General features: G+C 41.2%; 1 protein-coding gene across 1 annotated transcript in view; it reads left to right on the top strand.

Moving 5' to 3' along the window:
- The window catches only part of LOC307035726 (phosphatidylinositol 4,5-bisphosphate 3-kinase catalytic subunit gamma isoform), an 81,170-nt gene that overhangs the window by 37,848 nt on the left and 17,070 nt on the right, over positions 1–26,252 (top strand). The window contains 4 exon segments of the mRNA XM_079675377.1: positions 21,089–21,157; positions 21,160–21,182; positions 21,723–21,866; positions 21,949–22,039. Coding sequence (XP_079531503.1) covers positions 21,089–21,157; positions 21,160–21,182; positions 21,723–21,866; positions 21,949–22,039 — 327 coding nt within the window.

Here is a 26,252-nt window from a genome sequence, read left to right as displayed (position 1 = left end):
TGCAATATATCATATGTGCCTGTACTGTTTGAGTGAAAATAAAGTTTGATGTAATTTAATTTCATTATTGCACTGTTATTGCATTATTGCATTTCATATGTTCCTTAGAGTGCTACAATTTCTTTTAACACAGTTCATCATTCATATTAAGCTCATACTGTACATAAATAACACTGAATTAATTAATTGTTGAGAGGAAACTAAAGAAATGGCTTCAACAAGAAAGATCACATGTTTAATCCTAACAGGTATTACAAATGAAAATATAAAAGCAGCCCACACAATTACATCACTATGAAAATATTCATATATAATATTAAAAAATACAATGCATGCAGTATTTGTTGTGTTTATCTGTATTTAATGAACAACATGGCTGGGTGCTGGGTGCTGGTTTGTGGTCGTAGCACTCTCTATCTAACCACTCGTTCAGGTGCTTTCTCGAGTGATTGCAACCAACTACCGCACACGTAGTTCCCGAACCACTTTTCTTCATGTTGTAATTGTTATATCCTCTTTGTCTCTGCGATATCAGTGCTTTGTCGGCACAACGGAGCTAGCTAGCAAAACAAACCCAGTCCGCCAAAACGGAAGTGCATTGCATCGAAGGGAGGAGTTCAGGATGTAGAGCGGAAACGGCTCAATAACTTGTGTATATATATCCTCTGCTGGCTCCTCCCCGCCTGCCGGCTCACCTCGTCTCCAATGTCCGTTATTGTATTTAAACAGAGGATAGGTTCTTTTCACATTCAATATATGCTTAACACGCCGTTTCTCCTCATATTCTCTTTCATCACTTTTCATTTAACACATTCTAAACGCTGTAATCAATACTCTAAACAATACTTCTCGGCTCGTTTGGTTTCCGGTCATTCCGGATGTTGCCACATGCTACTCTCGTCTGTAAACAACAATGTATTCAAACAAACTGTACTTTCATTTAATATTCAACATGGTAGTATCTCGACATCTATCGTTGTAGTGTTAAATCAGTAGGTTTCGGTTTTCACCACACCAAGTCATTTCGCTTCTCAATTCACCTCTTTAGGAAATCGTATATTAGCCACATGCTACATGCTAACCGTAGATGAAGGATTTTCAGAATAAAAGCCCAACTGCTTGTGCACAAGAATTTCTGGTTTTTCAGTATAAAAGAGCATTTAAACTGACGGTATGTTTAAGCTACATTATACCATCAAAACATTGATTTTAATTTCTAACAGTCCCTCCTTACACACCTAAAAGGTGTGTATAATACTGAAATCAATGAGTTCTTCATCTGAACTTCGCATAGTACATATCTCATATTACAAACATACAATCTAAATGGAATGGTTCAATAGGCTTAACTTTACAAAAATACAAAATAAATTATTTGCCTGGTTCAAACCTAAAAGTTGTCCCTTGTGTATAACTTCTAGTGTTTGCATTCAATATCATTCTTCAAAATAGCAGCAATGGCTTGGTATCAGAACATTTCTTCCTCCCTCCTTTCACAGAAACCGTTCTCATACCACACTCAGTGTTAAGGCACTTGTTTTTACAAAGTGAAAAGAAACAAACCATTTTAGAATAGCAATGATTTATACAACATGAAATCTACCATATTAGAATAGTATAAAATAATAAAGTCAAATAAAATGGACTATCTTAGAATAGTGTAAAATTAATTGGAATAATAAAAATATTAAAAATATACTATCTTGGAATAGTATGAAGTAAATTGAAATGGATTCACTCCATTTTAATTTTGCTCACTTCTTCACATGATTTCATCATTTAAAGAATCACATCGGCTGGACATTCATTGATCAATCTCATCTCCGAACATCCATATCATTTAAACTAACTCATCATTGTCATCCACATCTGTATACGGGGTGGGTCGTCTTGTTCTGCTAGCATTTGTAACCGTCTCCTCCTGAGAAATTTACCCTCCCTCCTTTCATACCATTTAAGGTATGAAAGTAATATGTTCTCTAGAAGGGGCCGTCGTGATCAATCGGTACGTTCTACTCTGGGGTACGGCATTCTAGACAGTCATTTCTGGGAGAAGATTTTGGTCAGTTACAACAGTTGTAGAGTTTCATCACTTAAAAGTTCCTACTCAGTACCTTTGGGTGGTCTGTTCTAATGCAGTGATAGAGTCCCTGAAATGGTGTGAAAACTTGTGGAATATCAATAACTCATTATACCAATTTATTTTCAATTATGGTCTACTTAAATAACTATGCTAACCCCTTTTACAGTGTGTGGAACCTTGGGTGCCCGAGCATGTGATAATTACTCCCTCCTTTAACAAGGATTTTAAAAACAGAAGTCATTTCATTAATGGTTTGTAGTTTAATTCAGGAATTTACACCTATGGCAGATATGTTTCTCCTTTAAATAACATCTCCAAAAGTCAGGTCATCTGGTGAATGGATGACCTTTAGGAGCTGGTGGCGCTTGTCTTTTAAAACTCATACTCTGGTGCCGTGCGCTCCCTCTGAAGCTGCAAGTAAGATTTAAAACATCTGCAGGGTGGGTTGAGCGACCCCTTCTCCCTAAACGATGTTTGTTATAACAAATATGCACCATCACAATGAGTGATCCAAGGCCCCGCATGTATTACTCCCAACTACATTAGTTTTTTTTTTAAATTAAACTTTGCTTTCGCTCTTTGCCCAGTGTCATTTTAAAACTCTACATCTTGGACGAAAAACAAATGTTATTTCCACCTTAATCTTCCCTCCTGAGGTAATAACCATGCTACAATGGAGAAATCAATACTCTAGATTGGAATACCATCTTTGGCTTGGTACTAGCTCTACCTTTAAAATTTTCCATACAAATAAAGATTTGTCTGCTTTTATAGAGTGGTTACTAAAACCATCCCTTTAAACTGTAGGTCTATACTGTAACAAGTTCAATCTTCCCCAAATTCACACATGAATAAAAAAACTCTTAAAGAATAATTTGTTCATATGATGAAAAGATTGAATAATATGTTCTACCCTCAGTGTGTTTTTAGGGTTATTTAATAGTTTCCTCTTTTTTCTTTATAAATTCACCAATTGATTAATTCATGGCTAATAAATCTTTTTCTTTACGTATTTCTCGTTGGTGAATAAGTGTGTTTATGTGTAAACTCACTCACTCCCGTTTTCCTTCTCTCCCCCTCTGGTTGTCAAGCCACGACCCCCTCACATTCTGCCGGACCATGCCAACTCCTCCGTTCTTTCCTCTCCTCCGTCCACCTTCTCCTCAGTCCATCTGCTCTTGGATCCTTCCGCTGTAACTCTTTTCAGTGTCCCATCTGCTTTGCTTTTCATCTCCTCCTTTACAGTCTCTACTTTGTTGCATGGAGGGCGTATTCCGCTCTCATGTCCCACACTCTGCTCTTGTGCCCAAATCTTGTGGCTCAGCTTGGAACTTCATGTCCTGTGGGGGACCGATGAGAGTGTGCCTTTTTATGTCACCTGGTTTTGGTTCTTGGTGCCTCAGGTGGAGATAGTTCTGGATGCAGCGTTGGAGTTGTTGGTTCAGCTCTGGTTCTCTGTCTGTTCTATGGAGGAGGAGGAGTCTTCCGTGGTGAGGTCTTTTGTCTGCTTGGACGATGGGGTCGTAGCGTTCCGACAGGCGGAGAGAGAGAGAGAGAGAGAGATCTCGGGACGCATTATCTATAGTTAATTCTAACACACTGAGGTAAAATAAATCCAACCTTTTCCACTCTATTTTCCTAATCTTACTATCCATCTTAGTTGTTAAATGTCATCTAAACACAATTCATGTCTACTAATAATTTTACCATATCCCTAAACATTGCCTTCACCCACTGTAACATGTTTATTCCAATTAACTCTTTCAGGAAACCATTTTCTTCTATACATTTAAATACATAGATGTTTCAAGCACCACATATTTCACACACTATAAAGGAACATCTCCATATTTTCTCCATCACTTTAAATCTCACTGTTATTTAGAACATAAGTAACTTTTGTGACTGGACATATCTGCAATGTCGCCACTATCTGCTGGGGAATCTTGTTCATAGAGTTTGTACGTACAAAGCTATACTTTTGGGTTAGTAGCCTGTGTCTCACAATCATTTTCAATAATTGTGCTCAGGTCACCGATCGGTTGTTCATAGCTTAACAGGGGGTGTTTCTGGTACAGACTAAAACATGGATCCAGTGTATTTAGAGATTCCCCTAATCTGTAAATCCCCATCACTTACATATCCCAATCACTTAAACCCATCTCATCATTTGATACAAGAACTGCATATAAGGGGGTGAATCATCTTGATTATAACCGCCTCTTGTTTGGGACCGAGTATTTCTAACTCCTCCTCTTGTTGCTCAGCTGATCTTTTGGCTCTGGGGATAAGTGAAAGTCTCTGAAACACAGCTGGAGTCTTGTTAGTGATGTGGGCATTCTATGAGTGAACTAATGGATCCATGTTTTACATAATATTGTACTCCCCTTCCAACCAGAAAGGTGCCAAGTGTAATGAGCACAATCAACAATGCTATTCTGACTCTTATCCCTAGGGGACCCCACAATTGGTTTGGCTTTGTTCTCGTCATCATCTCTATTTTATCCCTGGTTGTGTCCGTTACAGAATTTAAATAATGAGTACAAAAATAACATAACAAATTGGACTCTTTTTACAGATGTATAACAAAAAATAGGTTTTCACATTAATGTACAATCTATAAACAATTTGTCTTTTGAGCTGTTTCTATCTTTATCTTATTTCTATTTATTGTTTTGTTCCAGCTCTGCCAAATCAGTCCTAACTCCCAATAATGTTCTGGAAGTTGCCAGTGAAGGGTGACAATGTGTGAGGTGGTGTCAATTTGCTCCTTTTTCTTTACCTTTAAACCGGAGCGCGTGTGAAGTTTGTTACAACCTTTCACGCTTCCGTCCACCGGGGATGAGCCCACTGTCTTTTGTGAACCTTCACCCTCACCCATTCACCTGGCCGAACAGGAGTCTCTTCTGGTGTCTCGTCTGGTATCTCTGTAGTTTTCCTAGCCTGTGTAGACAAAACTTGCATAATATTACTCAGAGTTCTGACATATTCATCCACTTCTATTTGTCTAATATCTCAAACTGGACCACTCCCTCCTTGGAGAAGGCCCGAGCTTCGGCATACCTCTTGTTGACTACATGTTCTTATTTATTAACTACAACGTCACTGAAATCAACATATCTGTATAATCATGACACTCCCTCCTTTGAGCATAAAATGCTCAATTAATATTGCAATGATTACCCTATTCTGAACAGGACATGTAAAACCCATAACGTTGCATTAAAGAAATATAACTTCTCCGTGTACCCACAAGGGGTACAAAAATATCGTATGATTTATGGTTTTCTGATGGTATAAATGCATATTCACTATAAAAAAATCAGCAATTAGCACTTCTAATAGTTTACTTGTTTCAATAATGGCTTTTGTCATGGTATTATGCATCATCGTTGCTGCGAAAAACAATACCCCTGGTGTCGCTAATGCGTCTCAATAATTCTAGGATTAGAGGATTGGTTGACACTGCTGAACTAACATATGATAAAATAATATGTCTCCAAACTGGAGGGAAAATATGAACTATTCTCACAGAGAGTGACCTGCATGAAGGGCTGGTGCCCCTCACTCAAATGAGATATTGCCTTACGCACAACACCACAAATCAGTAAAGTTACTCAAGAATAAATAAATAAAGACTGATTCTTGAAACTGTTGTAAAAACCCTACAACTTCTTCATCCAAGCTCTCAATCAGTGTTATGTTATTTAATCTGCAGCTCACGCCTTAAAACAGATACTTCAGACCGATTATAAAATTGTGTTTATGAGAAAAATGTAATCTGACTCCATAAATCAAATAATTGTTTGATTAAAAAACTGCACTTCTGGCTAAAAATAAATGAAGTTCCCCTTTAAACACAGCCCCGGTCTTCTGACGGGGTCCATCTATGTACTGGCTGGAAAATGTTGGGCCAGTCTCCGTCGCTCCGTCACTGTTCTCCCGTTAACAGTCACTCTCTAGTTCAGCTGGGTTCTTGTTGACTTCTTCACTGGTTTGAGACAAGCGACCCTATCGGACACCTCCCTTTGTAGCCAGACTTCACCACAGCAGAATCGAGTTTCTGTTTTCAGGTCTGGACAGCTTCACGTCAGGTGTATCGCTGCCCCTTGCATATTTTGGGTGGAAGCCCGTCTTCTTGACCTCACTAGTTGTGTGGACACAATAGTTTTCTGTGTGGGGGAACAACATCACTCGTAATGTATTTTCCTTCTCATAATTACAAAAATAGTCTACTAAATGTTCTACTCTGCTACTTCTAATCTGTGGATGCTCTGTGTAAATGCAATATTCTACTCACTATCTTTTAAATAACATTCAACCTCTCCCTCCTGTGGTGACATATGTGGCTCTATGTAGCTGGATTTCCAAATACTCGTTCTCCAGTGGAGTCCTCCCACACTCCTTCACATCTCTTCAGGAAGGCATACATGTCTTCCCCCGGTTCTTTTCTCAGGCTGTTGAGGGCATGTAAACTCCGTGTTGTTGGGTAGATGTGACGAATAGCAGCCCAATAATTCGACCTGATGTAGTTGAATGGAGTGTCATCTGGGTTATTTGTGCAATTGGCCTCGGAATCTATTGCTCTCACTTCAAGTCGTCTTTCAATCCGTCCGAGCAGGGCCCTCATGTCTCCCAAGCACAGGTGGTCCTGGGCTGTGTATCTCTTCAGATCATTCACCCACTTCTGACCTCCTTTCGTGAGTGGAGGTAGCTTTGACACTTATGCTTCCATGTCCCTGTGAGTCCATGATTTGTATCGAAATCCTCCTCTTCCAGCCGCTATCAATGGCATGGAGGTATATGCACCGGTTCTTCGTTCTTCTTGTTCTCTCCGTTGTCTATCTGCAACAATGTCATTATGGGCTTCAACTGCCTTTCGTCTCTCTTCAATAATGTCATTATGGGCTTCAACTGCCTTTCGTCTCTCTTCCATTCCTCTGTTGAGTTCCTTTTTCATTATTCTGCCGAGTTCTTCCACATGTAAGCTGTTTGTCAATCCTTGGCTGGCATCTTCCAGATGGAATACCAGACTTGCAACCATAGCTTCTTTTTTCAGCTCTGTTCATAGCAATGTTTACAGGTCCATACCAAGAGGGTTGTCCGGCTTTGATCCATGTCCTCTGTCTTTTACTTGAAACTGTTAAAGCATCGGATCTGATTTTTACCCTTTCCTTGATATCTGCAGTTGAGCCTGGCCCTCTAGTCTCAACTTAGTTTGTTTTGGTGACATGTTCTCTAATTATTTATGAACTTATCAAAGATGAAGCACTAATCTTCTGACTAGCACCTTCGTTGCTGTTCGTCCGAACTTTAACTTTTTTTTTTTTTTTTTTTTTTCTTGCTCAAGGTTTTATTATTTTTATAGATTTTTTTTTTTTTTTTAAGTTTAAGGTAAAATATTAATAAAGTTAATTAATATATAAAAAATATGCAAAATTAAAATATGAAATGTTAAAATAAAGTTGTACCGTGTATGGTTTTGACTTTGAAATATGAATTTGGTTCAAATTCACAATGTTATGGTGTTTCCGCTATTTGGGTAATAATTCTGTACTACCACCAGAGTGCGCAATTTTAAATTCCAGCTTAATCCACTAGGGAATAGCTGTTTCAAAACTGACTCGTTTTTAACAAGGAGAAACTTAGTTTCCTCAAAAATATCTTTAAAATAGGAATTTACACTATGGTTAAACAACAGAGCACATAACCGCCAAAACACATTTGCAAAGAAGAATATTCACAAAACCGCCAATACACATTTACCAGCAGAAGTACTTCCAATAGTTCTAACTCTAACAAGAAGTATGATGTTCTTTAGAAGATGGAATGCCTAGCCTCAGTGTGTTAAAGCAAACAGAGTACTTCAATTAGCATTTCATGAAATGGTGACTGCCGTGTGGCTCACCGTGAACATGAGGTCAAGACAAGATGGCAACTGGTTTTCCAACCTTTGACCTGAAGAACAAAGGGATTTGAGAAAACACCTGGAGTTGAAATTGGTGAGGTGATATTTTGTCTAGTAAATTCAACACACAACACTGTAGTTTAAAATAACATTACTATTTAGTTTACAATGATAAATGGGCCTCATACCCTTACGTCATAGCCCTTTACCCATGTACGTAAATGTTTTTACTTTAAGAGTCTGTTTAAATGGGCCTCATACCCTTACGTCATAGCCCTCTACCCATGTACGTAAATGTTTTTACTTTAAGAGTCTGTTTAAATGGGCCTCATACCCTTACGTCATAGCCCTCTACCCATGTACGTAAATGTTTTGACTTTAAGAGCCAGTATGGTCATCTCTTCTGTTTAAACACGCTATTTATGGGACAAATAGGACGCTAAGCAAACACAATCAGAAGAATATCGTCTATCTAACGCACGAATGTCGCACTTCCTGCCGTAATCCACAACGCAATGTCTTGAAAAACAGAAATAGAGTAACCACTGAAAGCTTCAAACTCCTCAGGCCTTTTCCTTGAAAAAGGACTTTTTTTAAAAACAGCCTCACGCTGTTGTTACACAAAACACTCACTCCAATAACCTTAGCTTCAAACTTTGGCTGTGTCTTTGCCTCAAGCAGTCCCGACTGCTTAATGGCCTAAAACCATTCACGTAAAACGTAAAACGCAACAAAAGACACATATAGTGATTGGCCTCTAGCCGACATGTACTAACAGACAAACGAATAGCATGCAGGGTTAAATAGAAAAAAAGAAATTGAACTCACCCTGCCTGTAACAAAGCAACGCCACGTGGTATGATACTAATATGTATCAATTTAGGCTTGTTTTAACTTAAATTGCACAGCTATTTTCAGGATCCGCTGGCCGCCGTCAAACACACAGAACTAACATTGTCCTACATTAACTATTGAAGAATTCGATATAACAGGTTTCTCCTTACCTAGTTGATTTGAGCTCTGTGTGTTGAACGGATGCCAGCGGGTCCAGCAAGCAGCCTGCTGTAGTCTCTCCCGGTGTTGCGAGATCCTGGCTAGCTCGCCAATTGTTAAATATGTTCTTTATTCTCGCGTCCAGGAGAGAAGCTTTAAAATGAGACTAAATGGAGTCTCTGAAAAGATTCAAATGGGATACTTTAATTAAAAAAAGGCGCGGTAGTGTTACAGACAGAATATTGTTCCGGCAGAAAACAGCTGTGATCTGGTTCTCCTGAGCAAGAAGAAGACAGCGGATCTCTCCTCCGGCGCTGCTATATATATCCTCTGCTGGCTCCTCCCCGCCAGCCGGCTCACCTCGTCTCCAATGTCCGTTATTGTATTTAAACAGAGGATAGGTTCTTTTCACATTCAATATATGCTTAACACGCCGTTTCTCCTCATATTCTCTTTCATCACTTTTCATTTAACACATTCTAAACGCTGTAATCAATACTCTAAACAATACTTCTCGGCTCGTTTGGTTTCCGGTCATTCCGGATGTTGCCACATGCTACTCTCGTCTGTAAACAACAATGTATTCAAACAAACTGTACTTTCATTTAATATTCAACATGGTAGTATCTCGACATCTATCGTTGTAGTGTTAAATCAGTAGGTTTCGGTTTTCACCACACCAAGTCATTTCGCTTCTCAATTCACCTCTTTAGGAAATCGTATATTAGCCACATGCTACATGCTAACCGTAGATGAAGGATTTTCAGAATAAAAGCCCAACTGCTTGTGCACAAGAATTTCGGGTTTTTCAGTATAAAAGAGCGTTTAAACTGACGGTATGTTTAAGCTACATTATACCATCAAAACATTGATTTTAATTTCTAACAGTAGCCAGATGAAAAAACTGAACAATGCGATCATCACACAGTTGTGACAGAACAGTAGGCTATATATGATCCAGCAGTCTAAACGAACACTTTTTACAAGGCAAGAAAAGTTAAAACGCAGACGGAGAAGCGGCGAACAAGCAACGCCAGCGTCCTCTCACGTAAGAAAAGCCTAACAGACATTTATCTATCTACTAACAACAGATGCAGCCTCGGAAAATCTGCCGCCAACAGAGGATTAATATAACATTGTTTTGTAGGATAGACCAGCCATCCAGGCCAGACTCTAAAGACTTTCCAAGGTGTAAAAATGCTGCTGCTGGAGTACTGACTGGAAGTGTTGCTGATATCATGTCCACCATATCCTCTTAAAATACTCTGTCCAACAATATAAGTCTCAGGAAGAAAGTTTTTTTTTAACGCTTATTCAAAATAGCAGAGAAACATGCATTCTTGTACTCAGAAGGGCACATTGACAGAGGAGTACTGGAAAAGTACACAGTAAGTACTTCATAGTAGCTACTTGTGGGGGTAGTTTCACTAGTACTGAGTCCAACAGGATCGATCTCACGAAGAACTAATGGCAACAAAAAAGAATTCCCTCATTAAACTTAGCAGAAGTGGCTTGATTTTGTTCTCAGCAGGGGACTTTGACAGAGGATTTCTAAAAAAATACACAGTAAAAGTACTTCAATGTATTGTTAGTAGTAGGCCAACTAATACAAAGTCAAACAGTATCAATTTCATTAATAACTAATGGTAAAATTCTATTTTTATCATTCATCAAAGATAGCAGAAAAACATGCATTATGTAGGGGACTTTGACAGAGGATTACTCACAAAGTAGCCTACATAGTAAAAGTACTTCATTTTATTTCCGGTAGAAGTCAAACTAGAACCGAGTCCAACAGTGTCAGTTTCCTTACGAACTTGTGGTAACAAATATTTGTATCACTCGTCAAATATAGCAGGAATAATAAAAAGCAGCTGATTTGAAAAAACAAACTCGAGAGACGGCTGAGTGACAGCAGTGCAGAATCGCTGTATAGTTTAAATCTCCGAACAACAACCATTTTAGACATAGGCCTATTATATTTACAGCCCTTAATAACATTCGTTTTCTGGGCTCAATATGTGTCTTGGCCGTTTTTGCTGTGATCGCTAAATTCACCTTGTTTCCCCTTGTTTATAATATTATCACCGTTCCAAGCAAACCAGGGCTTTTGTTTTGAAATCTCTTCCGTGAGATTCTTCCCGCCCGTCGCTTCAATGACCATTAGACCATTTAGTAAGGTAAAAAGGAAAAAGCAAAAAGGCCTCTCAGACGCTCTTCCGTTTACGTGTTTAATAAAGAAAAAGAATTGGACGGTAGATACACAGATTTTTTCTTTATGGTCAGTGTATGTTTTGGTCATTGGATTTTCTTTTCACAAATGGATATTCAAAAACAAAAAACGACTGGATATTTAATTTCCTTTTTCAAATTGAAAAACCAAAATTGAAATACAAGGCGTTTTTCTTTATCATGCTCAAAAATTTATTTACTAAACTTAAAAAACGGGATGATTTTAATTTTCTACTTCTCAAAACAAAAAATAAAATCACTAGAAAACAGAAACAAAAAAACCCCCCGTTTTTTCATATTCTTTTACCGAAAGTTGTCTTTCAAAATAAGAGCGCAGATGAAGACGGTCAATTCGTGTTTCTACGGTCCACATGTTTTCACAACGAAAACAGCCAAGACACATATTGAGCCTAGAAAATGAATGTTGTTAAGGGCTGTAAATATAATAGGCCAATGTCTAAAATGGACAACATTGTTAGGAGATTTAAACTATACAGCGATTCTGCACTGCGGTCACTCAGCCGTCTCTCGAGTTTGTTATCATTTTTTCTTCCAATAGTTGTTCGTGAGATCGATCCTGTTGGACTCAGTAGGCTAGTAGTGAAACTACTCCCACAACAAGTACTATGAAGTACTTACTGTGTACTTTTTGAGTAATCCTCTGTCAATGTCCCCTCCTGAGATCAAGAATGCATGTTTCTCTGCTATTTTGAATCAGCGTTAAAACACCTTTCTTCATTAAGACTGATATTGTTGGAGAGAGTATTTTAAGAGGATATGGTAGACATGATATCAGCAATACTTCCAGTAAGTAGTCCGGCAGCACGATTTTTAACCCTTGGAAATTCTTACCCGCTATTTAAATTTACTTTGATTGAAGTTAATAACAATATTGATATTATATACACTGAACAAAAATATAAATGCAACCCTTTGGTTTTTGCTCCCATTTCTCATGAGATGAACTCAAAGATCTGAAACATTTTCTATATACACAAAATAACCATTTCTCTCAAATATTGTTCACAAATCTGAAAAAAATCTGTGATAGTGAGCACTTCTCCTTTGCCGAGATAATCCATCCCACCTCACAGGTGTGGCATATCAAGATGCTGATTAGACAGCATGATTATTGCACAGGTGTGCCTTAGACTGGCCACAATAAAAGGCCACTCTGAAACATGCAGTTTTGCTTTATTGGGGGGGTCTGGGGGGGTCCGAAAACCCTAGGGTTAAACCCTAACCCTAACATGTCACCCGTCTCCTTTTTATAGAGTTGATCAGGTTGTTGATTGTGGCCTGTGGAATGTTGGTCCACTCCTCTTCAATGGCTGTGCGAAGTTGCTGGATATTGGCAGGAACTGGAACACGCTGTCGTATACGCCGATCCAGAGCATCCCAAACATGCTCAATGGGTGACATGTTAGGGTTAGGGTTAGGGTTTAACTCTAGGGGGTTTTTTTCACCAAAGGGGGGGCCTGACAGAAAAAGTTTGGGAACCACTGGCCTAAACTAACCTGTAGCTGCTCCCTCCACACTCACAATAACTTCATACAGACATAAATAAAGCAGCTATATTCGCCATACAGGAAACAAACATTTAAAACAGTTTTGCTCCCGTTTTTGTGTACACAAGCATTCATCAATGGTTCGGAAAGTGGCGCTGTACCTTAATAATATAAAGGCTCTGTACTGAGAGTGGAGGTGTCCTGAGATTAGCGCCTGCAGGCAGGCTCCATGGACCTGTCAGCTCCGGACAGCGCAAGATGCGTACATGAAGCGCTACGTCATGAACGCAAGAAATCTACCCTCGTGGGGCGTGCTCATGTGATTGGCTTAGAATTGAGGAGACATCTGATTGGCCCTAGATAGAAAAAATTACAAGTACGAATCGGCTGACAGTCAGGGGAGTCTCAAAAAACCCACACACGAATGCACAGCGATCCGTGCACAGAAAGCGGTTTGTGTTTGCAGGTGCAGATGTTTTAAACGCAAAACAAATATGTGAGGATCAAAAACATGTACAACTTTTTTCTGTATTTCGTTTTTATTTACATATGAAACAGAACACATTTGTGTGTGCATTGAAAAACACAAGTGTGGATCCGGAAATACAAGTGTGAATCCTTTTGTGGATCATGAAATACAAGTGTGAATCCTTCTGTGTATGTGTGTATTATGAGACTGTTCTGAGCCCATGTGTGTGTGTGTGTGTGTGTGTGTGTGTGTGTGTGTGTGTGTGTGTGTTTGTGTGTGTGTGTGTGTGTGTGTGTGTGTGTGTGTGTGTGTGTGTGTGTGCGTGCGTGCGTGCGTGCGTGCGTGCGTGGGTGCGTGCGTTTTAATCAGCGTTAAAAAACATTTGTTCCTGAGACTGATATTGTTAAGAGGATGGTAGACATGATATTAGCAATACTTCCAGTCAGTACTCCAGCAGCAGCATTTTTATACCTTGGAAAGTCTTTAGAGTCTGGCCTGGATAGCTGGTCTCAACTATCCTTCAGCAAAGTGACACACTCTGTCACATGGTTGCCCTCTTATGATGCTGCTGTCTTTTAATATATAACTATTTCTCAGCCGCTAATTCGTTCCTCGCAGATTCTTCAGCCTCATCCTTCCATCAGTCCCAGTCAACGCCTCCAGCACACTTCCAGTGTATGACTCCATATGATATTGTCCTGATGCTGTAAGGGTGATGCCCCATGATCACAAAATGACCCCTCTAAAGTCTGAGTGCCAAGAGGCGCATTCACACCGCAGTACTTTTCCCACAAAGGTTCATGAGAACTTAGTTCATCAGAACTCTTTACTTAGTTCATCAGAACTCTTTAGTTCTGATGAACTAAGTAGAGATTGCGTTCACACCGGAATAAGTCCCTGGGGGTGGATTAGGCAAATGAAGCCGCTGACGTCACTTCTTCTTCTGCTTTGGGTTTACTGGCAGGCCGCAAACAACTTCACGGTGTATACTGCCGCCCAAAATCCCCGGCCGGAAGTCCCCGGTTGTTGGGGACTGGCTTCAGTGGAAGCTTCTGGGACTCCCAGCAGCTTCTACTGAAGCCTTCCGAGTAAATCGCCAGAACGCCGACACCTCCTCATCTCCACCGCTCCCATGATTTATTTTGTGTTGCCATAAGTTAGTCTCTCTGCGTTTCTGCGCTGGGCTAATGCTAATGCAAATAATGCTAATAAAATGGGGGCTTCACAACACTTTTTGAGTTTTACGGGGCGTGGTTTGCAATCCGCCCAGCCAATCAGAAATATAGCTCTTTTATCACAAGAGAGCCGCATGAGAGTCCCTGCTCTCTAGCAGGGACGGAAAAGGGGGTAAAAAGGTTCTCATGAACTCATTTTAGTTCCGGCTCTTTTTGGTGTGAACGCGACATTTCGGAACTATATCGGAACTAAAGTGGGAAAAGTACTCCGGTGTGAACGCGGCTATAGACCACATATTATATCTGTCATTAATGTTACATCACCCATTATAACAATTTTCTTTCCTTTTTTCTCTTCTCTTAACTGCATAGTCCTGTCTTTAGGTATAATACAATGTAAAGTCCTTTTCCTGGGCCATTTTAAGGCTTCAAAACGGGGATTGTTACTGTATGTGTTTGGAGAAATGACACAATCAATGGCCCAGAATTGTACTTTATAAACTATGAATCTTGTGGTGCTTGAAAAAATACACACTGGCTAGCCCGGCCAGGTTATATATGCCTTTTTTGGAGCCCTTTTTTTCAATATTTATTAAAATGTCACTAGTTATTTAAACAAACCACTATCTGAGGATAATACAAGCAACCATAAAACGCCCTTTATCTAGAGAGCCATTGAAGCCGATGAAGAATTTATCCTTCCACAAATCTGCTGTAAGTGAAGGGACTATCTGTGCAGAACATTTAAAAATATTCTTAATTTGCAGTATTTTATTTGAAAAGTGTTCAGAAAGACTGCATATAATATCAATATTGTTATTAACTTCAATCAAAGTCAATTTAAATAGCGGGCAAGACTTTCCAAGGGTTAAAAATCCTGCTGCCGGACTACTGACTGGAAGTATTGCTGATATTATGTCTACCATTCTCTTAAAATACTCTGTCCAACAATATCAGTCTCATGAAGAAAGGTGTTTTAACGCTGATTCAAAATAGCAGAGAAACATGCATTCTTGATCTCAGGAGGGGACATTGACAAAAGATTACTCAAAAAGTACACAGTAAGTACTTCATAGTACTTGTTGTGGGAGTAGTTTCACTACTAGCCTACTGAATCCATCAGGATCGATGTCACGAAGAACTATTGGCAGAAAAACAGCCCTTAATAACATTCATTTTCTGGGCTCAATATGTGTATTGGCTGTTTTCGTTGTGTAAACAAGTGGACCGTAGATACAAGGATTGACCGTCCTCATCTGCGCTCTTATTTTGAAAGACAACTTCCGGTAGCAGAATATGAAAACACGGGTGGGGGTGGGGGGGGGGGGGGGGGGGGGGGGGGGGTTTGTTTTTGTTTATAGTGATTTTATTTTTTGTTTTGAGAAGTAGAAAATGAAAATCATCCCATTTCTTAAGTTTAGTAAATCAATTTTTGACCATGATAAAGAAAAATGCCTTGTATTTCAATTTCGGTTTTTCAATTTGAAAACGAAAATCAAATATCCAGTCGTTTTTGAATATCCATTTGTGAAAAGAAAATCCAATGACCAAATCATACAATGACCCTTTATCATGGTCAAAAATGAATTTACTAAACTTAAAAAACGGGATGATTTTCATTTTCTACTTCTCAAAACAAAAAATAAAATCACTAGAAAACAGAAACCAAGGTTGAAGTTAATAACAATATTGATATTATATAGATATATAGCATATTTGATGCAGTCTTTCTGAACACTTTTAAAATAAAATGCTGCAAATTAAGAATATTTGTAATGTTCTGCACAGATAGTGCCTTAACTTGAATTTGAAAACGAGTGGTAGCTTTATTAATACAGCAGATGAAAAGATTTGTGGAAGGATACATTCTTCATGGGCTTCAACGGCTCTCTAGATAAAGGGCGTTTTATGGTTGCTTGTATTATCCTCAGATAGGGGTTTGTTTAAATAACTAGTGACATTTTAATAAATATTACAAAAAAGGGCTCCAAAAAAGGCATATATCCTGGCCGGCTTAGCCAGTGTGTATTTTTTCAAGCACCACAAGATTCATAGTTTATAAAGTACAATTCTGGGCCATTGATTGTGTAATTTCTCCAAACTCATACAACAAAAATGCCTTTTTTTTTAAGCTTTCAAATGGTGCAGGAAAAGGAAAAGAGAAAAAAGGAAAGAAAATTGTTATAATGGGTGATGTAACATTAATGACAGACATAATATGAGGTCCTTGGCACACATTTTGTGATCATGGGGCATCACCCTTACAGCATCAGGACAATATCATATGGAGTCAGACACTGGAAGTGTGCAAGAGGCGTTGACTGGGACTGATAGAAGGATGAGGCTGATGAGACTGAAGAATCTGCGAGGAACAAATTAGCGGCTGAGAAATAGTTATATATTAAAAGACAGCAGCATCATAAGAGGGCAACCAGAGTGACAGAGTGTGTCAGTGTGCTGAAGGATATTTGTGACCAGCTATCCAGGCCAGACTCTAAAGACTTTCCAAGGTGTAAAAATGCTGCTGCCGGAGTACTGACTGGAAGTATTGCTGATATCATGTCTACCATCCTCTTAAAAATACTCTGTTCAACAATATCAGTCTCAGGAAGAAATGTTTTCTAACGCTTATTAAAAGAAAAACATGCATTCTTGTACTCGGGAGGGGACATTGACAGAGGATTACTGGAAAAGTACACAGTAAGTACTTCATAGTACTTGTGGGGGTAGTTTCAGCAGTAGGCCTACTGAGTCCAATCAATCTCACGAAGAACTAATGGCAATAAAAAAGAATTCCCTCATCAAACTTAGCAGAAGTGGCTTGATTTTGTTCTGAGAACAAAATCAAGCCACTTCTGCTCTAGAGTATGTTTGTTTGGGACAATGTGGCCGGCCGTCAGCGAACCGAGCCGGCCTTTCTCCGCATCTGATTCATGTCATAAATCAGATTTTAGAAAAGCGTTTTTAGCCAATCAAAATTAAATATGCGGGACATCGTCTCAATTTGCGGGACGCACCAAAAGTCGTGAAAATGCTGTGCAATAACGCACAAAGCGGGACATCTGGTCACCCAGACGGCTGAGTTGACCGCAGTGCAGAATCAGTTGAAATCTCCTAACAATGTTGTCCATTTTAGAAATAGTCCTATTATATTTACAGCCCTTAATAACATTCATTTTCTGGGCTCAAAGTGTGTCTTGGCCGTTTTTAATGTGATTGCTAAATTCCCCTTGTTTATAATAACCACAGTTCCTTCAACAGGATACTGTCGTGATTCAAAGTGAGATTTTATCATAGCCTACGAGTGCTTTTGTTTTCAAATCACTTCCGTGAGTTTCGTCTGCGCTCTTATTTTGTAAGGTAACTTCCGGTAGCAGAATATGAAAAAACGGTAGTTTTTTTGTTTCTGTTTTCTAGTGATTTTATTTTTTGTTTTGAGAAATAGAAAATTAAAATCATCCCGTTTTTTAAGTTTAGTCAATCCCTTTTTCACCATGATAAAGAAAAATGCCTTATATTTCAATTTTGGTTCTCAATTTTAAAACCAAAATCAAATATCCAGTCGTTTTTTTTTTTGAATATCCATTTGTGAAAAGATAATCCAATGACCAAAACATACACTGACCTACAGTACACAGGATCTCGGGGAAAACAGACAGGACTATAGACGGGAAACAAGACCACAAACTGACAAGATCACAAGGGAAGACAGGCCTATATACAGTACATACGGGAGGTGGGACACAGGGGCAGCCGGTGAACACAATCTGTCACGCACAGGCAGGAAAACCCAGGAAGTACAACAGAACAAGACACAAGAGAGGTTTCTCAATACTCACATTTCCCCTCCTCGACTCCTCGACTCCTCGGTCCTCCGGTAGTGACCCGGAAAATAATTTCAGCTCGCCATTTTGAAGGAAGTCTTTACGTCTGAATCTCATTTCTCTAAATGCACTTCGAGGACCGAGCATCGAGCATCAAAGAGGCTCTCAGGAGGAGCTCTAACCGAGGAGACACTGGGTGTTTCTCAATCGCGAGGATGCTGGCTTGGTAGTCGCGTACTTCCAAGTCACTTCCTTCAGAAACGAAGCAAGTATGCTTCCAAGCCACAGCTTCGGAAAACGAAGAAGAATGGAACAGGCTAACAAGTGTGCCACTCTCTCTAACGGTTTCAACATAAACTGTACCGAAAATAAATACCTCACGATGTCTATCTAATTATGAACTTGCAATACTTTCACGGAACACATTTTTGGTGATAACAAAGTAACATTTTTACCAACACATGTTCTACGTGACTACGTACTTACATTTAAATGTGTGCTGCGTCGGTTCAGCCATTCTCCGCAAGGGTTTTTTAAATTGGTCCGTGCGCAAAGCATTGTGGGGATTTGAAGGACGCGAAGTCTACCCATATGCAGCCTCGAAATTACCCCCAAACCAAGGACGCGGCCTCGGTGGAATTCCAAGTATGCTGGAGATTGGAACAGTCCTTCGGCGGCACTCGATGACGTAGCATCCTTGAAATATTGGCTTGGAAGCCAGAATCCTCGAGATTGAGAAACGGCCCCTGATGGGTCCTCCACGGCTCCTCCGCGGATGCATTTCCGGGAACGGTGGAGGCGTTACGCACGGCCGGAGTTATCTCAGCCAATGACAGCTCTGCATGCATTCCTTGGATATTATTTTAGTAACTGCTTGAACGGCAACGCGATGTTTACAGTGAGAACAGCTGTGAGGTCCGTGCAGAAAGCAGAGGTGTGTGTGTGTGTGTGTGTGTGTGTGTGTGTGTGTGTGTGTGTGTGTGTGTGTGTGTGTGTGTGTGTGTGTGTGTGTGTGTGTGTGTGTGTGTGTGTGTGTGTGTGTGTGTGTGTGTGTGTGTGTGTGTGTGGGGTAGGTACAGTGCGTAGATGCGGCGGACAGACGGGTCTCAGTTGGTTTGGTGTCATGCTTACTTTTAATACTTGAACAACTTTTGGCCCGTAATTTCAATTCCCGATTTCAGCGACCAAAGAGGGGGGGGGATATATCCAGTCTCTGATTGTGTTACGTTACGTACGTTCTGAAATTGTATATATTTATATAAATATATGTATGTGTATATGTCCGCATCTGTAGCCTGTTATTGTCTCATTATACCGCACTGTGAATGATTTAAAAATAAATATATAAGTCGAAGTCGTCATGAACGCATCTGTCCATCAGACAGAAGGCTGCTGTGCCTCCTGTCATAATTAATGGACGTCTCTTTAAAAGGACCGCTCAGAGGAGAGGAGTTCTCATTTCTCTAACCGCCTGCTGCTTGAACTCCTCTCTCCTCGGTTCCCCTCCTCAGTCCTCCGCTCGCATCTCCTGTGGGCGGCACCAATCTCGAGGATGGGAGTCGAGGAAAGGAGTCAAGGAGGGGAAATTTGAGTATTCAGAAACCTCTATAGCCTCATCCCAATACCCCTCCTCGACTCCTCCTTTCCCTCACTCGCGTCCCTTCCTTGCATCTTAGCTCCGCCTCCGTAAGATGCGAGCGAGAGACACGAGGAGGTGACGCAAGGACAGAAGAGCCCTCAGGTATTAATTGGGTTGTCCTCGTTCACTCAAACGTCACTTTTAAACGACGTCTGTTAATGATGACATGTGCACAGCTGTATCCGCTCTCATCGGGCTTAACTGAATAACCCTTTAGAACCGGCCCATTTGTTGTTAAATATTTATTTAAATGAATGAATCTTTCTCTTGTTAGTCAAGGAATTCAATGTATGATGGTTGGTCCTGCTTTTGTGTTCCGTTTTGGTGTAAATAGCCTACATTTAAATACAAATATAATTATAGTAATGTGAAAGCCTTTTAGATATGAATTGCACATAATAATTCCCACGGAGCTGTGAGCACTTATACATTTATGTGACGCTTTTCCACTCATCTTCCAGTTGACAGTTTTCCTCTGTTGAAATGGACCAGCTGTGAAGGTGGGGGCGGGGCTTTTATACGCGAGTAGTGAAAACATTTCCACGTAGTCTGCTCGCGTGTATCCTCCCTTTCGTCTCCTCCCGCATCCCTCCTCCCTCACCCCTCCTCGACTCCTCCGTGTGCATTTCAGCTATTGGGACGTCCTTCAACATCGCGTGTCTTGATCAATTTCCGGGTCAAGTCCCGAGGAGGGGAAGAGAGGAGTCGAGGAGGGGTATTGGGATGAGGCTTATGGAGAATATGCATTTCAAAATAAAACAGGAAACAAAAAAACACAAAATCATGACACATGTAAGTACAGAATAAAGCAAATAGAGACACAACATCAGTTACACTTCCCATAAACATCTCATTAGCAGATTTACATTTGTTAAGTGATGTTGAATGAAAGTGACAGTAAGTGATTATTTATATATATTATAAAAGCCAGAACATTCAATCAGAATATTTGGCACTAATATAGAGATGTATATATTTGAATTGCACATAACATTTCCATCCATTTGGATTACATAGTTCTTACATACATTGACTGATAAACTCTATGCATTGCAAACACATAATAACTACGTCTACAACCTTATTATCAATACATCCAATGTGTTTAAAATACATTAGTACCAGGCTTATGTATTCGATTTAAATAAAGCCTATGCATTTTAAATTGATAAGATCCAGGTTTATGTATATAAAATAAATATAGCTTATTTGGTGCATTCATTTAAAGTTGTGTCTCTGTGTTTTCATTTTTTGAAGCTCCCCTCAGACTTCAAGAGCTTCTTAGGAACTCCAATCTGCCAAATGAGTTCTTGCTGCCCTATGACCCCGCATCAAAGCTGGAAGGATCCTGGTAAGCTTTGCATATGTTTGTGTACTCATTGAGAGAGTGTGTTGAATATGAATGATATTGATGATTTTTGTCTGGCTTCATCTTCTGTGGATGTTTTCAATGCCATAATTAACATAGTCAGCTCTTTAGTACATGTTTAAGAACACACACACACAGTGTCCACATAAATAAGAGAGTTTGACCTTTGAGTCGAAAGTAAAACAAACTTTTTCAGTTCATTTTCCATCACATCCATTTATTTTTTTATCTCCTTTCTCTCATCTCTCTGTTTGTCTTCTCCTATCTCTGCTGCCTCTCACTTTGCTCTCCCCAACCATCCATCTCTATTCTTCCACCTGCCCAGGCTTAAGTATCAATATCGGCACTATATTTTCTTATGTTTTATCAGCAGCTACTCTGACGTACAGTAGTCAGAATGTGAAGAAATTAGTCATATTAAATTACCCTAATAATTATTAAAAAAAAGAATTACTCAAATCCAAACCCTGTGACCTGTCTCACCAGAAATAAACCAGTTTTCTTGGTATTCCTCTCCTCCAGCTGGATAAATGTAAGGTGATGGCCTCTAAGAAGAAGCCGCTGTGGCTGGAGTTTTCTCCCATGCCGTCTCCCAGTTCCCCTACACCTGTCGGAATAATCTTCAAACAGGGGGACGACCTCAGACAGGACATGCTGGTCCTTCAGGTTAACAATAATTGAAGTTGTTTTAGGATGTTAATGTTTTGCCTTTGGATGAAGTGACACCTGACTGTGTCTTCCTGTTTAGACGCTGGTGGTGATGGACTCTATCTGGCAGGAGAAGTCTCTGGACCTTAACCTTGTTCCATACGGCTGCATCTCTACAGGAAACAACATAGGTTAAATTATTGTATTGTTCATTAATAAAAAGAATATGACATCAAGAAAACTGATCAGTTAGACATTAAAAGATGAAGTTAATCGTAATAACATGTTGTTACCAAACGTATCATATAACTAGAAACTTTTAACAACAAACTTCCTTATCTGACTATCTGTCTGGATGTTTGCAAATCAGCAACTGATTATACAGTCAATGAACCTGATTCTACTTAAAAATAATTTGATGTTGTATCCTGGCAACTTCTGGATGATTTTAGAGCCATTTAGAAAGAAGAACAGTATTTTTCTAACCCTTTTTACCAATATCAACATTAATCATGTAATGAAGGTCAGTCCAGAAATAGGGAATCTTCATTAATTTAGAATGTTGAAAAAAGAGTAATATATATTTTCTTATCACTTACCGGAGCCCTGGAGGGTTCATTGCTTTACTTTCTCGTTCGCACAAGTTAATAAAGCGTGGGCACGAAAAGCGTGCGCACGAGTTAATAAAGCGTGGCCTCGTTTTATTTAAATTGAGGGATTCCTGTCCGTGACTCACAGTATCTGCTGCCCACAGCTGTTTTATAGAAGGAAAACCTCCTTCTCTGCGGCACCAGTGGCCTGTACTACGAAGCAGGATTTGCTATTTACACTATTCATTCATGAAGTATGACACTGCGCTGTAAGCACGCGTCTCCATGTTTGTGATTGGTCAAATGTTGCGTGCCTGCCTGCCTGCCTGCCTGCCTGCCTGCCTGCCTGCCTGCCTGCCTGCCTGCCTGCCTGCCTGCCTGCCTGCCTGCCTGCGTGCGTGCGCGCGCACGTAAAGGGCTGGCTCTAGACAATTTGCAGCCCTAGGCGAGATTTGAGTTGGCGCCCCAGCCAGAGAATCGTACAATAGAAAAGATAAAGATCAATAGAGTATCCAAGGAATACACAATAGAATGGGGGGTGGACGTCACATCCTCTAGGGGGGTCCGGAGGTAAGCCCCCCCGGGAAGATTTTTTTAACATTTTAAAGGTCACATGTCATGCTTTTCCGGTTATTACCCGTCCCCTTGTGTGTTATGAAGGTTTTTCTGCATGTAAACGGTGTGCAGAGTCAAAACCCTCAAAGTACACCCTGTAGCGAGTAAAACTCTAAAACAGAAAATACCTCCCCAAAACGTTGGTGAAACGTCATCATGACGTCATCATCCATTTGATTCTTCCGGGTACGTACCCGGAACTAAATGGGCCAATCCGTGGAGCCGTTACGTTAAGCCCCCGCTGATTGGTCCAAATTGACCAATCCGCACACACACTAAGTGCAGGAAGCCCTGCTGATTTCTGCTCCGTGCTGCAGGCTGATAAAAGACAGTTGGGATCGCGCGAAATTCTCTCTGCAGACCCTTTCTCACAGCGTTTATCAATCTATAAACCTTTTTCTTACTCAATATCAAGCCACACTTATTGTTTTATTTCGGCTGTGACTTTGTGTGTGTTCAGGTTGAGTTTGGCTGTGTTTGGCTGTGTATGACTAAACAAGGAAATCACGGAGGGGGGGGGGGGGGGGGGGGGAGGGAGGAGCTGCAGTGAGCCGTTTAGTGGAGAAAGTGGATACTGCTGAATACACATACTTTACAGAGATGCTGTATGCGAAACCAATGTGAGTTTTGAAAATTGCACAGTAGTTTTCTATTTTAGTAGACCTCAACAATGGAATTATGATCAGTGGAAATGGCCATGACATGTGACCTTTAAAGTAAAATGCTTCAATCTGGTGCACTTTAAGCAGAATTGCTACTAGATCTAGGGGGGTACAAATCTAAACACCCATATGAAAAAGATTGGTTTACATTTTATTAATAAAATAAGTATGTAAACATAACCAATAACCTACCATAGCCAACTTATTAACTTAGTAACTTATTTTATTTTGTTGTTCATTCATATCTTATTTGACTTATTAACATTTATTTATTCGTGCATTTTTTTTAATCTCTCCAGTTTAATGTCCTATAGTATACATTGAAATGATTTCAAACCTGTTTTATCCCAATAATTATAAAGGAGTGCCTTGGAAATATTTGTTTACATAAATTGTGACCAAACCGTTTGAGACCCATTGAGATAACTTAGACTAAAGTTAACTATCTAAACACTCAGTCCTTTACCTCACTGAGCTGTAGTTACCAGCCTCTCAGTCTGACTGGAGAGGACTCTCCCTCCACATTATTGTAGAAACATCTTCTTCTAATATCCGTTAGAGCAGCTTGCACCAGATTCTAATAACAACAGCGCCGGTACCGGTGCACCCTCCCTCTCTCCCTCATTCGCTCCCAAGCTCACTTGCACTTTGGCTGTGAGCTGCGGGCGCCAGATAAGCCAACATCCCCCATTTTCATCACTTACAGCGCCCATCGTAAAGGGCAAATGAAAAGCGTAACCGGGGACAAAAAAGGGTGTTACATTTCCTTAATTATGAATGTTGTTACATCAAGGCCGAAAATTAGGATGAGCACCAACGGTCAAACATTTTTTTCTACCAGCGCAGCGCCTCCCCAGATCTGGCGCCCTAGGCAAACATCTATAACGCCAGTGCTACGGGCCGGCCCTGTGTGAGTGTGTTTGTGCTCAGCTCCGCTCTGTGTGTGCGTGTTCGGTGTGTTTCCGACACCACCGGCATTCGTTTTCAAATTACCACGAACAGTAATTTACACAAATCCAAGTGAAAGAAATTCGTTTAGTCTTAATCTTGATGTGCTATAGTCCTGCCGGAGTGCACCGGAACGAACGATACTATCATAAACAAATGCGCGCACACCACACACACACACACACACACACACACACACACACACACACACACACACACACACACACACACACACACACACACACACACACACACACACACACAAAACGAGGCCACGCTTTATTAACACGTGCGCACGCTTTAGTAACTCGTGCGCACGCTTTACTAAAGCGTTTGCACGAGAAGTTATCTCCACGTTCTATTTCGTATATGGCTTCGCCCTCTAAGGCTATCGCTATTGGGTAATCCCCCTGCGCCCCTGCGCAGCACTGAAACACTTGTAGTCCACGCCCACCCGCAAGGTGGGCCCCACCCTCGGGCCTCCTTCCGGTATAAATAGGAAGGTGGCCCAGCAATCTGCTCCCTCTTTTTTTCAGCAAACCAGCACAGTTACTGAAGCACAGCAATTGAGAATCATCATGAGCAACAACTGCGTCCGTGGTTGTCCCTCATGTGGCTCTGGGTTCGTAATGAGTTATGACCTGCAGAGATAAAAGCAGTATGCGAATCCTGCCGGGGGTCAGAGCACGCGTACGCGGCTCTAAACCAGCAGGTAGCATGCACTGTGCTCGTCTCCCCTCGGGCGACAGGAAGCGGAGAGCGGACACTCTTGCTGCTGTGGCCGAGGAGGACGATTGGCCCGTCCAGGCTTATGAGCCCGCGGACGGGGCCTCGTGTCCCTGGGGCAGAGTGCCGGGCAGGAGTCCGAAGCAACTCCTGCCCCGCCTCCCTCCACGGTTCACCGTTCGGTTCTCCCCTCCCTCCTCTCCCCCGGACGGGGGAGACAGAGTCTGAGCAGGGTGCCAGCTTGGCGGCCGAACATGCTTTCCCCCTCTCCGTCACCACAGCGCGGCGGCGTCTGTTACGGAGACGGCCAGAAAAGTGCTACTGGACGCTCCAATCAGCCCGGACGGGCTGTTCGGACCCCAGTTCATGAAGACGGCCGCGGAACAGGTGGACGGCATTCGCCAGCATGTACAGCTGGCTCAAGTCGGCTGAGCTGCCACAGCGCCGGCCACAGGAGGCCGCAAGCGGAGAGACGCCCACAGCAACCGCCCCGGCGGCTGCAGGGGCTCCGTCCCACGTCTCCGCTCCCCCGCCACCCCGGAGACAGGGTCTCCCGGCGGCGAGTCAAATGGGAGTGAGGCTCCCCCGCTCCTGGTCGGCTCCGCGAGAGCCTCCGAGGAAGCGGAGCCGGTAATTAAGCCGGCTGCCACTAATCCGTTGATTAAGTAGGCAGCAGGGCTCCCTGCAGAAGCCTGCTGGTTTTAACCTATCAGTTAATAAACCTGCAGAGCTCGCGGCATTCCTCTGTCCGAGATACGCCTCCTACACACGGTCATAACCCATGAGCGCCGGTATAACGCCTCATGTGGATAGCACTGCACACACCTCCACTCATCCCCTGAGCGTGTACACGCCTCATGATG

The sequence above is a fragment of the Notothenia rossii genome (genome assembly GCF_949606895.1).
Source record: "Notothenia rossii genome assembly, chromosome: 4".
NCBI lineage: Eukaryota > Metazoa > Chordata > Actinopteri > Perciformes > Nototheniidae > Notothenia > Notothenia rossii.
This window is presented reverse-complemented; position numbering and strand designations above follow the sequence as displayed.